Source organism: Hypomesus nipponensis, chromosome 9 (assembly GCF_054491055.1).
Source record: "Hypomesus nipponensis isolate SF chromosome 9, ASM5449105v1, whole genome shotgun sequence".
NCBI lineage: Eukaryota > Metazoa > Chordata > Actinopteri > Osmeriformes > Osmeridae > Hypomesus > Hypomesus nipponensis.
In genome coordinates, this window is record NC_140369.1 from 7666483 (window position 1) to 7682041 (window position 15559).

The 15559-nt window shown below is 43.3% G+C and overlaps 2 protein-coding genes across 2 annotated transcripts; one reads left to right on the top strand and one right to left on the bottom strand.

Annotated features, from left to right (window-relative positions):
- Positions 1 to 805: 805 nt before the first annotated feature.
- perm1b (PPARGC1 and ESRR induced regulator, muscle 1b) lies at positions 806 to 6510 on the top strand. The gene is made up of 4 exons (XM_084704285.1): positions 806 to 914; positions 1675 to 5058; positions 5166 to 5282; positions 5448 to 6510. The coding sequence occupies exons 1-4, from the start codon at positions 806 to 808 to the stop codon at positions 5531 to 5533; spliced, it is 3696 nt and encodes a 1231-aa protein (XP_084560411.1). The 3' UTR covers positions 5534 to 6510.
- Positions 6511 to 6681: 171 nt separating this feature from the next.
- rereb (arginine-glutamic acid dipeptide (RE) repeats b) lies at positions 6682 to 15537 on the bottom strand. Its single transcript, XM_084704286.1, is given in 18 exon segments — positions 6682 to 7725; positions 8125 to 8299; positions 8576 to 8716; positions 9333 to 9730; positions 9732 to 10033; positions 10137 to 10347; positions 10440 to 11581; positions 11676 to 11792; positions 12008 to 12166; positions 12283 to 12479; positions 12568 to 12660; positions 12776 to 12929; positions 13032 to 13112; positions 13218 to 13316; positions 13534 to 13633; positions 13772 to 13896; positions 14156 to 14204; positions 15183 to 15537. Coding segments are annotated over 18 exon segments (3603 nt in total). The 5' UTR covers positions 15209 to 15537; the 3' UTR covers positions 6682 to 7691.
- Positions 15538 to 15559: the final 22 nt, after the last annotated feature.

Below are 15559 nucleotides of genomic sequence, written 5' to 3' on the forward strand. Positions count from 1 at the left end.
TAGAGTGTATTGTTTTGGTTTGAACATTTCTTCAATATGTGTGTTAATAACTATTGTATTTAAGAACAGTAAATAAATAAATGAACTATAAATCCACAAAAATTAAGTCATCTATAACATGAGTAATGTAAAGTAATTTCTCAAATTGTTATGTAATAAGAGCCTTAAGGATACGGCATTATTCATTTGGGACATCCTTTAATCATGCAGTAGCTATCACATGAGCATACCTTAAGAGTTAGCATACTGACCTTATATATAATCTACTTTACCCTGTACCCTTTACACATCCCCATAGTCACACATTGAGCATTCTTTTACTTTATAAGCAGGTACTTGTTATAGTGCTGTAAATATATAGAACTATTCACAGCCCAACTGGGCGAGATAAACATTTCCCTATACCTTTGTTTTTACCAATTCATGCAACCGTTATTACAATTTGTTTTATTATTCATCTTAATGAACTGTTTTTTAGACAGGTCATGGTATTACCATGACACGCCAGACATATAACAACATAATTTTCAGACTGATGCTCTATGAATCACTTCAGTTCAATTCTAGCGTTGTAAAATAAATGGAGGCACTTTTTCACTGTCCATCAACAGCATATCAGTGTGCCTTACATTGCTTATTGTACAGGGTTAAGGTGAATTGAACAATGTACTGCAACTGAAATTACCTTTACAAACTCCAGAGGGCCTCTATTTAAAGGACTGAAATGTTACACCTCTGGGAGGGCAAAGCTTCTAAGGACGCCACTACATGTGACGAGACACATTGCTCTATTTATAATGGTTGAATGGCAAGACCTCACTCCGACACACAAGGGTATGGGGACACTGGAGGATGGCCCTGCAAGGAGAGTCGACTGACAGCTTGGATCTTTAACTTGTCTGCCTCGGCAACAGGTAGGCTGCCTTGTTACACCCAGGGCAGAATAAACACATTGGTACTGCCTAACTATGTTGGATATGTTAACCTTCATGTGTCCAATGTCACTGACAATGGAACATATACACCTATTTAAGGCCACCAACCCGAAACACCACAACAGTACTGTTCATAATTGATTTATCCTGGTTGAGTCAACATCACTGTAGATCACCATATGTTTCAATTATATCAAAAGCTTTGATCAATGAGTTAATAATCCACTATACACTAATACATATCTTGTTTTTGGCTTATTAGTAGTGCATGAAGAATATGGTGACACTTTTTTATTTATGCTTGTAGATGTGACTGGATGGAAAAATACATGAGAGTTGAGTCAAGTATAGGTATACCAGATGCTCTTTGGGATCCTTATTGACTCTAGGCCTGTTATGATCTTGTGGACTAGCACAGTTGCTGCAGCAATCAGATCACATGACTTGTTTTCCAGGAGTAAGGCCATGTAGTATTTTGGGGCTCTGTTATGGAACCAACATGCTCCTATGGCGCATGTTACCTTTCAGTTTTTTTCTGCATGGTTCCAGACTTGATATTACAACTCTTGCTCGCCAGCCCTGGAATAATCTTCCAAATTTAATGTTTTTCCCAAAGTGTTTAATTGACATTGCCCTGTTTTACATCTTAACTTGCCTATGGTTGTCATATTGGTTTGAGGAACATTTTACTTAAAGGAAAAGGTAAATCATCTGATCCTCTGACATGACATTTTCACAGATGCTGGAGCGTGTAAAAAGATTTCGGTAAAAATGGATGACTTAGACCACAGTGTACACCTTGCAGAGCGGGACTGGGAGGGCTTCAATGAAGAGAGTGAGGAATGCTGCCTCCTGCAGCCCACTCTTGCAGGCCCGGATGATTCTAGCTTGAGTGACTCAGAAGATTTAGAAAGTGCAGCAAGCCCTGTTGAAGACATAAGCAGTCATGAGCCGATGCAGATTGCTTGTACAAGGACCCCTCCATCTGAGCCTAATGTCGAGGGACTCAGAAAGGCGGACGAGGGTTGCACAATCCTGCCATTGCACTCCTGTCAGACAGGGCTTGGAGACACACAACCAGATAATCCACCAGACACACCTGGACAGGTCAGTGCTCCCCTGAAGATGAATGGGATCCTGACCATTTCCTCAGAGTCACAAAAGCCATATAAAAGTCATATTGATCCCTCTGAGAAAAACGCTGCTACTAAAGAGTTAATGACAACAAAAAGAGTTGAGCAGGACACAGAGGTAACAGACAAGAGCATCACTGATGATCAAATGTTCATGGAGCATAGTGTAATGGTTGAACCAGTTCATGATGAAGGATCAGCCTTGGAATCATCTAACCATGCTGGTGGTGCTAGCAGTGGCTTCTCAGATTTGACAGATCTCAAAGCAATTAGTGAAAACCAGCAAAAGGAGGGTGGAACATCAAGCACATTGTCATCAGGCATAATTTCAGAGTCAGCGCCACCAAACCGTCAACATGCAGAGCTGAACAAAAACCCGGAGCTGTTGTGCTGTCCAGATCAAGCTGCATGTGATAGTGACAGCTGTGAGGCCCCTCGAGGAGAGAAGGAGCGTTGGTTTGTGACTGTGAATGACAGTACCCTACGACAGAGACGGCAGGCTGCCCCCTTGGCCAAAAAAAAAAGAAGAAAAAAACTTGTAAAGATTTGTAGGAGCTCTGATGACAATGCCAGTACCTCCGACTCAACAGATAATCCCTACAAATGTGGCCCAGGGTTGAAAAAAGATAGAGTTAATGAATCTGAGGTAGAAGACATGGAAAACGTTCCCCAATCATACCATAATTCAACGGCACAACCAACCTCTCCCATATGTACAGATCTTTCAAATGGACAACTTTTATTTGACCTAAAACAAATTACTACAACCTCTCCTTCATTTGAGGATGAAATCTCTTCAGAGTTCCCCTCAGATGGTATCGATGACTCTAAAATGTTAATTGTTAAACATGACTTAACTGACAGCTTAGAACAGATGGTAACACATGGAGTACTCACAAACAACAATGATGTGATATTTACACATATAAATGAAAATGCACTTAAAATGGACAGCACTGATTCTCAGGAATTAAAAGACGACACAGACTTCTTTTCCACTGCCAGCTTTGATTCTGATGAATATTTTTTAGCTACAGATTCTGCCGAGGAACCTCAGCAACTGCTTCATGAAGCACAAAGGCATCTTTCACCGATGACACATAACAATGTATCAGAATACACTTTCTCTGCCTCAAGCACCTCCTCAACCCAACAAATTACTGTAGCTAATTTACAGTCAGATGTGGATGAAGACTTGCCACAGGAACATGAAAGTTACGAGGACACATCCGATCACAATTACTTTGACTCTGACATAACATGTCCACACATTGTACACAGTAACCACCCAATGCCACCACACAGCTCAATGACATGTGATTCTCCACACCGCTCACAGTCTGATACAAACATGGAAAAAACAGTACATGAAGACAGTAAACTTTTGGCAGACTGTGAGCTTTTGCCACAGGCCAACATGGTGGGAGATGTAGATAGATGTCCCACTCCTCTTCTTCCTACTGTAACAGTGACATCTTGCTCTGTTCCTGAGAGCCCTGATAGATATACCCCATTAGTCCCCACTCGACCAGTGTATGCCATCTCTGCATTCTGGGATGAAATGGAAAAATTGACAATAAAGGACATCTTACAACTTAGGAAAACTAGAAGCCCATCACCAATAAGAGAAGCACATCAGCTTCCGATAACAGCAGGAGAACAAGTGGGTGTCATAGATACTCATGTGCCGGACAATTCCATAGCTGATTCAACAGAATACCTTTTAACAGATGGCCCTCAAGTGGACCCATCAGATACTGCAGACTCAGACTATTTTACACACCTTGATGACTCCAAACCAGACCGTTCAAGCTGTGAATTTTCTACCTTCTCTGATTTTGATGAGGAATACATGCAGTTTATTGGAGCCAGCACAAATCCCAGTCCTGAGCCACAGGATTTAAAACTCCAAGGTCAAATGTCAAACGAACTTATGTACTATAAAGGATCCTTACAAGAGGAAGACATGGACCTTGGGAAACAAGGGAACCATGTTGATGTTGAACAACAAACAGTACAGGGCTTTGGAGACTGCATCCCAAATTCTCTCTTTTCAGACAATGATACATTTCTAAGAGGGCTGACAAAAAGCAAAAGTATGCGCAATGTAAATGCCTTTGAAATGGAGGTGCAGCTAAAGGACATTTCTTTGCCTTCGATACTTGAACAGGCAGAAAGAAGTTTGATTCACAGCACCAGCCAGGTCTTTGACGACAGCCCGTTCCTTGAAGTGAATGGTAACATCACACCCAGAACAAGATCGCCCTCCCCAATTTTCACAAATGTTGATATTCTAGATCAGCAATATCAGATCTCCTTCCCAGAGGTATTTGAATGTCTTTTTGAAGATGATGAGCCAAGAGATAACTACACAGCACTTATCTATGACCCGCACAGCACGTCAGTGCCTGAGGTATCCAACTGCCCTCTCTCAAAGTATGGAAGTGGAATGTTACTCTCTCCTCTTCAGCTGTCCCAGGGCAACAAAGGAGAACCTGTTCCTATCTTCTCTTGCTCTCACTCAGCTCCTACGGATCTTACCTTCCCAGAGCTGGATTATCTCTTGTTTCCACTTGACACATACGCTGAGTCTGAGGGGGAGGATGATAGCTCACCTATCCGAGTGGTGACTCGTGATGACATCCAGTCCCAACACGCTGGGTCCACCACAACAGCCTCATATGGGTACCAACAACTCTTTAACAGGGATGTCTGGCAGATGGATTGGAAAAGGTTGCTCTCTTTGAGGAGAATCCACTTTCCGGGGAAAGGTAGCAGCTGGTGTAGAAGGTCAGGCGCCTGGGTGTTCCCACCTGCATCCCATAGGAAATTGACAGATATCGATAGTGACAACCAAGTCACTGAAATGGTCAAGACTAGGATCACTTTAATGCCTCCTCAAGTAATACAACTTGGGCAACAGATTTTCAGAGAACTTGCTGAACAGCACAGGCGATTTAACACTCTACAAACATCTGTCTTGATAACAAGTAAGTGTAACTCCCTGTGGGAATATGTGCTACAAAACTGAAAGAGGCATTAATTGCATGCAGGAGAATGTATGTTTCCATCCCACTTATCTTAATCTTTGTCATAGGGAGAGATGGCCTCCACTTTGCTCTGAAGCAGTCAGACATGTGTCTGGTCTGCATTGCCTTTGCCTCCTGGGTTCTGAGGTCCACTGATCCCCAGGCAGTAGATGCTTGGAAAGCAGGTAAATACGACAATCCAAATAACATACAATTGCAGTAGAAACCTGATCTTTCTTAAGGTATTTTTTTCACTATACTATATTTGTATTTGACTATGCACTATGCATCCGAATTCACTGTTTATAAGTGGATTGTGGTCACTCATAATTTTTTTAAACTATGTTCAGCCCTGCTAGCAAATGTGAGTGCAATATCTGCAATCCAGTACCTGCGACGATACATGAGGAGGAAGCCAACTGAAGAGGAGCCATGATATGTACAACATTTAGAAAGGAAACCTTTCCCGATATTTTCACTTTTGTCTATCTGTAGCTGGTTGCTGGTGTGATCCATTTAAATGTTTATACTAATACGAAAATAGCAGAGAATCAAATAATACAGTGCCTTACGTTGGAGAGGTGTAAAGGTATGTTGTAAGTCATACTAATCCTTCTAGTTTGTGAATAATATGTGACAAGTTTTGCATCCAAGCATAGTATCAAACATTCTTTAAAAGCAGAACTAGCAGGGCTGACCTGGGGAGGAGGTTGGTAGGGACCATACTGTAGAGTAGAACGGTAGGACTGAGAATTGTGACGGACATGGGTGCTTCACACAAAACTGAAAATGATTTATATTAGCATGCATATTCAACAATCAAATGTACATTTATGAATTCAAAAACTCACAGAAAACAGTGCAAAGGAAAGGAACCATATATTTTTGTGTAGAACGTCTATTTGTAAAACATTCATCAGTCTGAAAGTATTTGGATGGTTTAAGTAGGTATTTTGGGAAAAGAATAGGCAAGTTTTTACGTGTCATGCGTCACTGGCAATACATTTGGTGGAACCATGCCTCAATGTTGCTTCAGTAATGTAGGCATTGCACAGAAATGACCAAATTGGGCAAATGTAATAAATCAAGCCAATATGTACCATGACTTGTATGTCAAGTAACTGTATGCAATGAGAGTTAATTTTGAAGGAATGGTCAGCAGATTAAGACTCCTGCATAAAGAATGACACTTCTTGCATTGTGTACTTGTTTAATAATTAATTACTGCCTTGCATAATAATGTACTATTTACATTAACGTAGTATAGCAACATTTACACAATATACATTGATGCTTGCAGCTTGAATAATGCATGTCATATGCGTAAAATATGTACCTTGTATTCACTATGAAGTATCTGTGATAGAAATATGTAATCACTAGTGAATAAAACAATGAATCTTTCCCTTTCTACTCATTCTCTCCATTGTGTAATTTCAGCCCTTTCTTCACAAACATTCTGTGAGTCCACAAGTCTACACTCAACTAAAAACCCCAAGGAGCTTGACATCACAAAAAGGGTTCCCAAGTCGTCATTGTGTGTTAAATGCCCTCAGCCACATGCCAGTACAACAGTACTAAATGTAATTGCAGATGTATTTATTCAAATAAATACACACTTCATACAATATTTTTTTATATATCATTTCACAAAATTCAAACAGGATTTTTCCATTGGGACACCAAGGTTTAAATACCTTTATTATCTGTCTATCCAAATCTATTATACTGTAGTACTATCTGCATCCATTGTTCTAGACACTTTTTTCTGTCAGGTGTGACGTAAGTTATACTCAATTTACAATGTCTCACCTTATAAGGCTATATTTGTATATAGCTAAATAATTTAACTTTACTGTGCCAACTTGAAAGTCAAGAGTCCACACCTAATATTAATCATAGTTAATAATATAGAATATTGAACATATATTATTTACAATCTCAAAAATTAATGAGCAAGAGCTTAGGTTAAATTGTGAAAAGATATCTTGAAATATAAAACTTTAGGATTTAGACAAATATTTGAATTAGACTGCTAATGTTTTTGTCTAAACACAAACAGCTGAACTTGGTAATCTAGTTTTATAAGAACTTAATGGAAACAGTCATGCAAGGTCATTACAGTTAGTCATTCAAACAGCAAGTTAAATGTTATTCTGTACAAGGAGTTCAGTTAGATTGCTTAGAAATGAAAGGGATGATTCTCTTACAATCCACGGTTTGACAGACGTCGCTTTTCCATGTCATATCTGTTGTGCTTTCCACTATTTTATATTCCATGACATAAGCAGGATTCTAATACTACGTTAATAGAAAAGACTTGTATCTTTTCTAGAAAATAAAAATTGCATAGAATAAACAGAACAAATTCTATGCCACTACTATAAGTATCAAACCATCTAACAAACAATGACTGTGAGTTAACCATCCCTCCCTTTAAGTGCTGAACAAGAAACAAGCATACAGATCCACAGATTGTTTTTGAGGAAATATATTAAAACCATTCAAAAGATACACCAAGATCAATTCTCTTATAATGTCAAAAGTACACAGTTCCTTTGTCTGTTCTGTTATTATGTGCACCATCTGGAATCTCATGATGGCTTGTCACCCTCTTTCTTCAAACGGCTGTGAAAAGAAATACACTTGTCAGTATTGGAAATGTTGTTTATGTGCATTTGTAAACAGTCTTCTTCTGGCCTAAATCTGTAATTTGAGGTTTATGTCCTGAATAACTCACAATAAATATGAATTTAAAAAAATATGTCAGGCTATATTAAATAGAGAATCTGACACACACAAACTCAAATAAACACAATTCAAAAATATATCCAGTTTCACATCCCAGCAGGACTATGTCTCTCGGCTGGCCTGGGAACACCTCGGGGTCCCCCAGGAAGAGCTGGTGGAAGTGGCCGGGGAGAGGGAAGTCTGGGCCTCCCTGCTTAGGTTACTGCTCCTGCGACCCGAACCCCGGATAAGCGGTAGATGACGAGACGAGACATCCCAGCAGGAGGATGCCCTTACCTGTAGTAATCCTCTTGTCCAGGCATTGGTCCACCATGGAGGTGGTGGTGCCCATGAAGCCACTGCTGCTCCATGGCCATCCTCTGCAGCTCTGCAGACTGGGCATGCATGGCCTGCAGCTGGTGAGCAGCAGACATCTGGGGGATGGGGCCCTGCAGCTCCCTGGGATATGCTCCTGGGGCGGCAACACGCATCATTTAGTAATTTAGCAGACGCTTTTATCCAGGGCGACTTACAGTAAGTACAGGGACATTCCCCCCCGAGGCAAGTAGGGTGAAGTGCCTTGCCCAAGGACACAACGTCATTTGGCATGGCAGAGAATCAAACCGGCAAACTTCTGATTAATAGCCTGGTTCCCTAACATCATCACAAATATGAAGAGGCAAACCTACAGAACAAACATTTACACTGGTATGTGCGAGTATGCGGTTGCGGGGGAAGAATTACTCACCAAACAGAGGGTGGCGTAGCATGTCATGATCGTGTGGCAGATCATTGAGCAGTGGGTTGGGCATGGGGCCCGTGGGGAAGGGGAACCTGGCCAGGCGAGGCCCCGAGGCCAGAGGATCCACCAGAGGGTGTGGGCCTGAACCTAGAGGAATTGAACAGTTATTAACATGATAATAGTATAAGAGTTTTATCATGTATAAAACTGTTGAGTTGAAACAAAACTGGACATGTAACTTCTGGAAATTGTTACATCAACAATGTGTGCAATACATGTATTATGATGTATACGTTATTAGATATTTTGCTCAGACAACATACATATATCTTTCTTAAATCATAGACTATTCTGCAATTACACTGTGATAAAAACAGTAATGTTCAGTTTATAATAACTTACATACATGAACGGCCAATTCTTACACACAACCCTGTGATACGTTTGGGTATCTCTAAAAAGGCACTCATATGTTACAAATGTCTTTAGACTTTTTTGACCACTAGGGGGAAAAGAGACACAATTTAAATCAGGAAATCATTCAAAAACAACCACAAAGCCTCATCAGAACCAGGTTTGATGAGTTCAGCCATGTGTGAATATGATGAACCATAGGGGTCAAAATAGGGGTCAAGGTCATCTAAAAGGAGCTTTTGGAGTTCATTACTTCAAATAGATTTTGCACCTAGGGTCCAACTTAATTTGGGGAAGAATTCTGTGAAGCGACAATAACTCCTGTGCAGGATGAAGAGGCCAGCCTCACCTTGATTGAGTGGGTCTTGTTGGTGCAGGTGGAGGTGGGAGTGGATGTGAGAGTGTTGGTGATGGTGTGGCGTTACGTTGAGCATTTGCAGCCTTGCTGCAGGGTCGTTGGCCACAGAGGCCATCCTCTCCGCATGAAGCCTCTCTGCCGTCAGTCGCTCTGCGTAGCTCAGCTCAGGGCGCAGCTGTGGCCCAGCGAGAGCCAGTCTCTCTCTCTCAAGATGGTTCAGACCATGGTGAAAGTGAGCAAAAGGGTGTGGCGGCCCAGCTATGTGGGGGAGCGCCAAAGCTCCATGTCGGGCAAAGTGCTCCATGGGGTTGGCTGAGTGGTGGAGGGTTTCCATCTCAGGGGGCTTGACTTCGAAGCCTGGTTTCATCCTTTCCCGGAGCTCCCTCTCTCAGGTTCCTGAGCTCACGCTCTCGCAGGCTGGGCTCGGCGCTGTACAGGCCAGGCATGTGGTATGCCAGCAGGGGATCCCCTGGGCTCAAGGAGTAGAAGAAGGGGTGGTTGCGATTGGTGGGGGACATGACATGAGGCCGGGCGTACTCGCTGAGAGTGCGCAGCGCAGGTGTGTCGGGACCTATGTAAGGGGGCACTGCAGCCACGGTGGTGGGGGGCTGCTCAAAGGAAGAGCGCATGTGGCCTTGTCCAGACATCTGGGGTTCACTCATACGGCTGTCATGGGAGGAGCTGGAAGCTCTCTACAGGGGGGAGGAAGTATGTGACACAAGCCATCACTGACGTGCTGCATTTAGACAGTAAGATTTGAGACAAGATCCGAAAACGCACGCCTACAACACTCACCGCATTTTTGTCTGCCTCCCTCTCCCTTTCTCGCTCCCTTTCCCGCTCCTTCTCCCTCTCCCGTTCCTGTCGAGCGTTGTGCTCAGCTTCTCTCCTGCACTTCTCCATCGCGTCTTCTCTTTTCTTTGCCAGCTTGGATGCCGCAAGGGGAGTGAAGAACAGGTCTGTCCTGGAGCACGAATTGTAGCCACGGTCCAGGTGTTTGATGAACCTGAAAGTAATAACAGTATGATAAGTGCACATTCAGCATATAGACTTATGAGATGTAACTGTATTGTGCTGTATGGTAATACTGTATTGTACCGTGCTGATTGGCTGGCGTGACTGGCAATGTTCACAACGGTAGGTTCTGGAGAGGGGCTCCTGGGTGGAGGGGGCGGGCTCTCTGGCTCTTCACATTCATCCAATGGCTCCTCTTTAATCTGGACATGCGCTCCTCCCATGGGGGTGTTAGGCAAGGGGCGTAGAGGAAGAGACGAGAGGGAAGACTGGAGGCCAGGGACTGGGCCAACAGTAGATGGCGAGGCGGAGGGAACAGGGTGAGAGGAACCAGCAGAGGGCAGGGAGGTGTGGCTGCTTCTGCCTGGGAGGCTCTGTAGCTGGGTGAGCACAGGAGGCTGGGGTGGGAGAGCCTGCATGGGCAGAGGTTGGGCCATAAGCTGGAGGGGGGGTGGAGGGGCACCTGGCGGGTGCTGGTTAGGCAAAGAGTTGAGGGGTTTCAGGGCTGGTGGAGGAGGGAGGTTGGATGGCATCTGAGGGAAAGGAGTAGCAGACAGGTGTATGGGCTGCTTGTGTGATGGTGGGATGGGTGTGGTTGGAGGAGGTTTGATCTGAGGCCCAGATGCAGGGGGGTGAGGGAACTGGGGCTCCCTGGAGAAGTGAGGAGGGCGCTGGGATGGAGGGCCGTGGGCGGGCAGAGGCTGGCTGGGGTGAGAACTAGCACAAGGTGGACCCTGAAATGCAGGTGACAGAGGGAAGGCTTGTCCCATAGGGGGTGGGAGCAGTGAGGGGGCCGAGAGAGGATGAGGAGTGGGTTGAGGTCGGCTGTGTTGCCCTGTCGGATAGCCAGCGGTGGCCTGAACAGACACTGGCTGTGCAGGCCCTGGAGAGGGAGAGCCATGAGCAGACTGTGGAGGGGATGTGCTCTGGGGGGGCCGGCAGGGAGTGATAGGTGCCTGTGAGGGGGTGGTCTGTGGGGTCTGTGTGTCAAGAGGGGTGGCAGTAGGTGCCTGGGACTCTGCCTGATGCGCAGCCTGTTGAGCAGAGGAGTCAGAGTCGCTCTCGTTGCCCTGGTGAGGGCTGGGGATGCTGGGGGAGGAGCTGCGGTTGTCCTGATCAATGTCTTTGGTGTCACTGCTGCCATCATCGTTGGCACTGCGACTGTCAGAGCTCTCCTCTTCCACCTCACCCTCAGCCTCTCCCTCTGACCGTGACTCTTGGTGCTCCTGGGTAAAACAACATACCATCCTAAGATGAATATTCATTTCTCTAGTGTATATCATATAAAATCTGAGAAGCAAACTAGTTTATTATGATTACCCGTGTCTTAGGCCTTTTGGGTGTCGTTTTCTCCGGCTCCTCTGCTTCCTGGGCTGCTGTCTCCCTCCCACGTTTGGCAGTCTTTGGTAACGATGCCTCCTCCTTCACCTTCTGTGACTGAAACATCATTTCATGGAAGCTATTACTTTGACAGAGACCAATAATGACGTATAAATACGTCTTTACATTTACTGTGATCACTAAAGATAATGTTCAAAAGCATTGGCATGAAATTGATTGATTCTAAAGTGATGTATTAGATGCAGTCATTTGATGTAGGAGCTGGTCAATGACATTTGTATTCCAGGCACAAAAAAAATGTATGTGTTTACTTTTCCAGGCTTCTTAGGAGAATCAGTCTTATTGTCAGTGCCAGAGGTTCTTGAGCCAGTGGAAGTTGCTCCGTTGGGGGAGGGTTGGCAACTGGACTGCTGGTCCTCACTGGTAGGGGAGCTTGTCAGTCTCTTATGACCACTCCTTAGAGAGGATAGCTAGATGCAACAAATGTTTTGGGTTACTTACAATAAGGTAACATGACGATGGGGAACCTTACGTTATTTAAGTGAGCATCTGAGGGAGAGACACTCCAGAAGCTTCTGAAACTTACTGGCGCTCTGCTGCGTCGTGTCCTCATGCCATGTTTCCCACCGTGTCCCTCTTCCTCCTCCTTCACAGGTTTGAACATAAACGGAGGATCTACAGGCTTTTGGGCTGGAGGCAGGCGGCCATGTTTGTTGTAGAAGTTGCGACAGGTCGTGCAGAGCAAGATGTTATCTCTGCCCCCGTGGTGCCAGTCCTTAGAGGCTGAATAAACACAAGATTAGGAGGGGCTCATGGTGAATGATTAGTACTGTGTACAGGCAAGGGTCAGGGGGGATTAAGGTGTCCTTACTTGTGGTTCCACAGTGACCACAGGAATAGCCTTTCATCTCCTGTTCACTGTCCTCACTATCCAGGTCATCCTCACTGGCTGAACTGAGGTCCACTGCAGACAAGAGAGATCACATAAACATTTCCAACATACATACATGTCATGCAGAGAACAAATTCATGGGTGAGTTGGGATATAACTTTGAACACTTGAATCAATAATCACTCACTTGACTGTGATCTAGAGGGGGTATTCACTGGGGCTGCAGACGAGCGGGTCTTGGCCTTGCGAGAGGATGGCTGTCGACGGTGCTGCCGGTATGGCCGTGTGCCTGCAGCCTCCGGTGTTTTCTTCCAGTGGTAGTAGAAAGTGATCAATTCACCCTAAAAACAAATGGTTGCATTTCTAAGTCATAGTCTGAGTGTGCACACCAAATCCCAAGACAACAATGAGACATATTACAAACAGACAATTATTGTATTTACAGTTTTCTTGCTCGGCAGCAGTTCCTTCCGAATCCGGAAGAAGTTTTTGCCGTACTGTCTCAGGCCTTTGATGAAGCGTTTCTGTTGTGCATAGAGGTTACATTTGTTGGTGCCAAATGTAAAACAAAAAAGTATTTTGGACCAAACTTGTATATTGTAACCTTGAGTAAAATCAGGTATCTTTACCATGTCATCTTCTGACCAGCATTTCTCAATGAGCTTGGGGACAGGTTTCTTCACAAGGCGCTGGAGGGCCTTGGCTGCATCATAATGGCTTGCATGTAACTGGTGGGGAAACGGACAACTCTCTGTGATTTAGATATATATGAATACATTGAGATATATATATATATATATATATATATATATATATATATATATATATATATATATATATATATATATATATATATATATATATATATATATATATATATATATATATATATATATATATATATATATATATATATATATATAACAGACCCCAGTTACTGCTCACCATATTCAGTGCGTTAAGTGTGGTGTCATCACGAGAAGCTGCTAGACATCCATCTTCCGTAGATCCACCATCACACATGCCTGCGAATGCTGCCATGCTCCTTCAGCCAGAAGCAACAGGAAGTTACTATCATCACTTTAACATGGTAGATAATGAAATACACTCAGTACATGTGGTGGAGAAGCACATGCCATTTAGCTAAAACAATGCTCTGGACAAGAAAGGCAAGAACACTAACCTTGCAGCTCTCAGATACATGAGCAAGTCACAGTCATTGACTCCTGGCATCCACACCAGCTCTTCGTTCTCTGTCTGTGCTTGTATACCTGGGGCTGGACGTGGTTGCAGTTCCGGGAGCTTAGCCTGAGTGAACGCAAACACACAATGTAAACCCCAAGAAGACATATTGCACTGTGATAGCAGAAAACATTGGTAGATTTCTTACACATAGAAGCAACTACAAAGAAACTTTATTTAGGGGAGACAGCAGCAACAGTTGTTATACTATTTGACTTATTTTAGAATTTCTAAATCAAAGGTGTATCTCTCTAAACAATGTTGTCTCTAAACAATGTAAATCGGTTGAAAAAAAAAAAACACGTAACTAGTTTTATAAACTTACCTGGTGACTTGGTCCCACTCTGATCTCCCCCTGTGTACTGTTCAGGCTCCTGCGAATAGAGACAAGTTCTTATGAGTATTCTCAACAAGACCTAAAAAATATGATTATGCAAATATACCAGCGTACCTTCTTTCAATCAATATTCATGATCATGTATCATTTGTAAAGCTAAAAACGCCATGTATGATCATGGAAGGGATGACTACGGAAACAGACATGGAACAAGTAAATCATCCTGATAGTTAATTTTTACAATAAATACAATTTGCGCTTGGTATCAAATTAATACATTCCAAAGGTATGTATGCAACTGTTACATAACCAGTTGCAAAAAAAACGAATGAGCATGCAATAATATGTTTATTAGCTTCCGTGAGTATAATTTAATTGGGCTGTGATTTACACTAGTACCACCCATCCATCAAAAACAGCCAATGGAAATGCGGCTACTTCGCTGCCTTCAGATTGCAAAAACGAACCCTTCGAAGAGTATCTTGCTCACACACTTCGACTTCTTATTCCAAAACACAAACTAACATGGCCCGAAACTGTTTTGTTTTAAGCCATATGCAGCATAATATGACTTAAAGGGTCATTAATAACCCATCTTCTAAGTGGTATTTTACGTGGCTCGTCAATGTGTAGCTAGCACGTTAATCGCAAAATGGAGTGTTGACATAACCTACAGCAAGCTAGCGAATAACGCTAGCATCTCAGCTCTTTAAAGAGAAACATGCACACCAATAGAAAATACAAAACATCGGTGACAACTGATTTGACACATATGACAATATTTAGTCCACAATGCACCGCGTGTCGCAATTATGCAAACACTACCAAGGCAATGAAAATTCCTTTCGTAGCTAGCGAACGTTAGCATGGCTATTTGCTGTCTAGCTGCAAAGGGTCGAGCTTGGCAAGAACTCCGTCTATGACCATTGCAATTCGAAGTATTTCATATAGCAATCGCAAAGCAAACATTTTCCTCAAATGTAAAATCATACACTATTTAGCAACTGGAAAATACCTTCGCGGACTGAACAGGTCGTCCATGTCGGCGGCTTTTATGATGTGCCTTGTGTTGTCACTGTGCAGCGGTCGATACAAACTATGCGATTCCCCTATTTCATACTCCTCAAAATGGAGGCTACGGTAGTCGATTTTTTTTCCTACCGCTAAGCTGTGCAATGACCTCAGCCCTCACGCTCAGCCTTCAAAGTTTTGCTCTGGTAGACATAACTGAGCATGTGCACGGTCTTTAATGGGATCATCTTGGCTGTGGTGTCCACAAAGCATTGCCCCAGCGACCTACCGCCAGCAGTGCTTATGGAGAAAATACTGAACACATTGTAATGGCTGGTTTTTTAAATGCGATGACTGATCCTTTGCGGTCTGAAAATAATT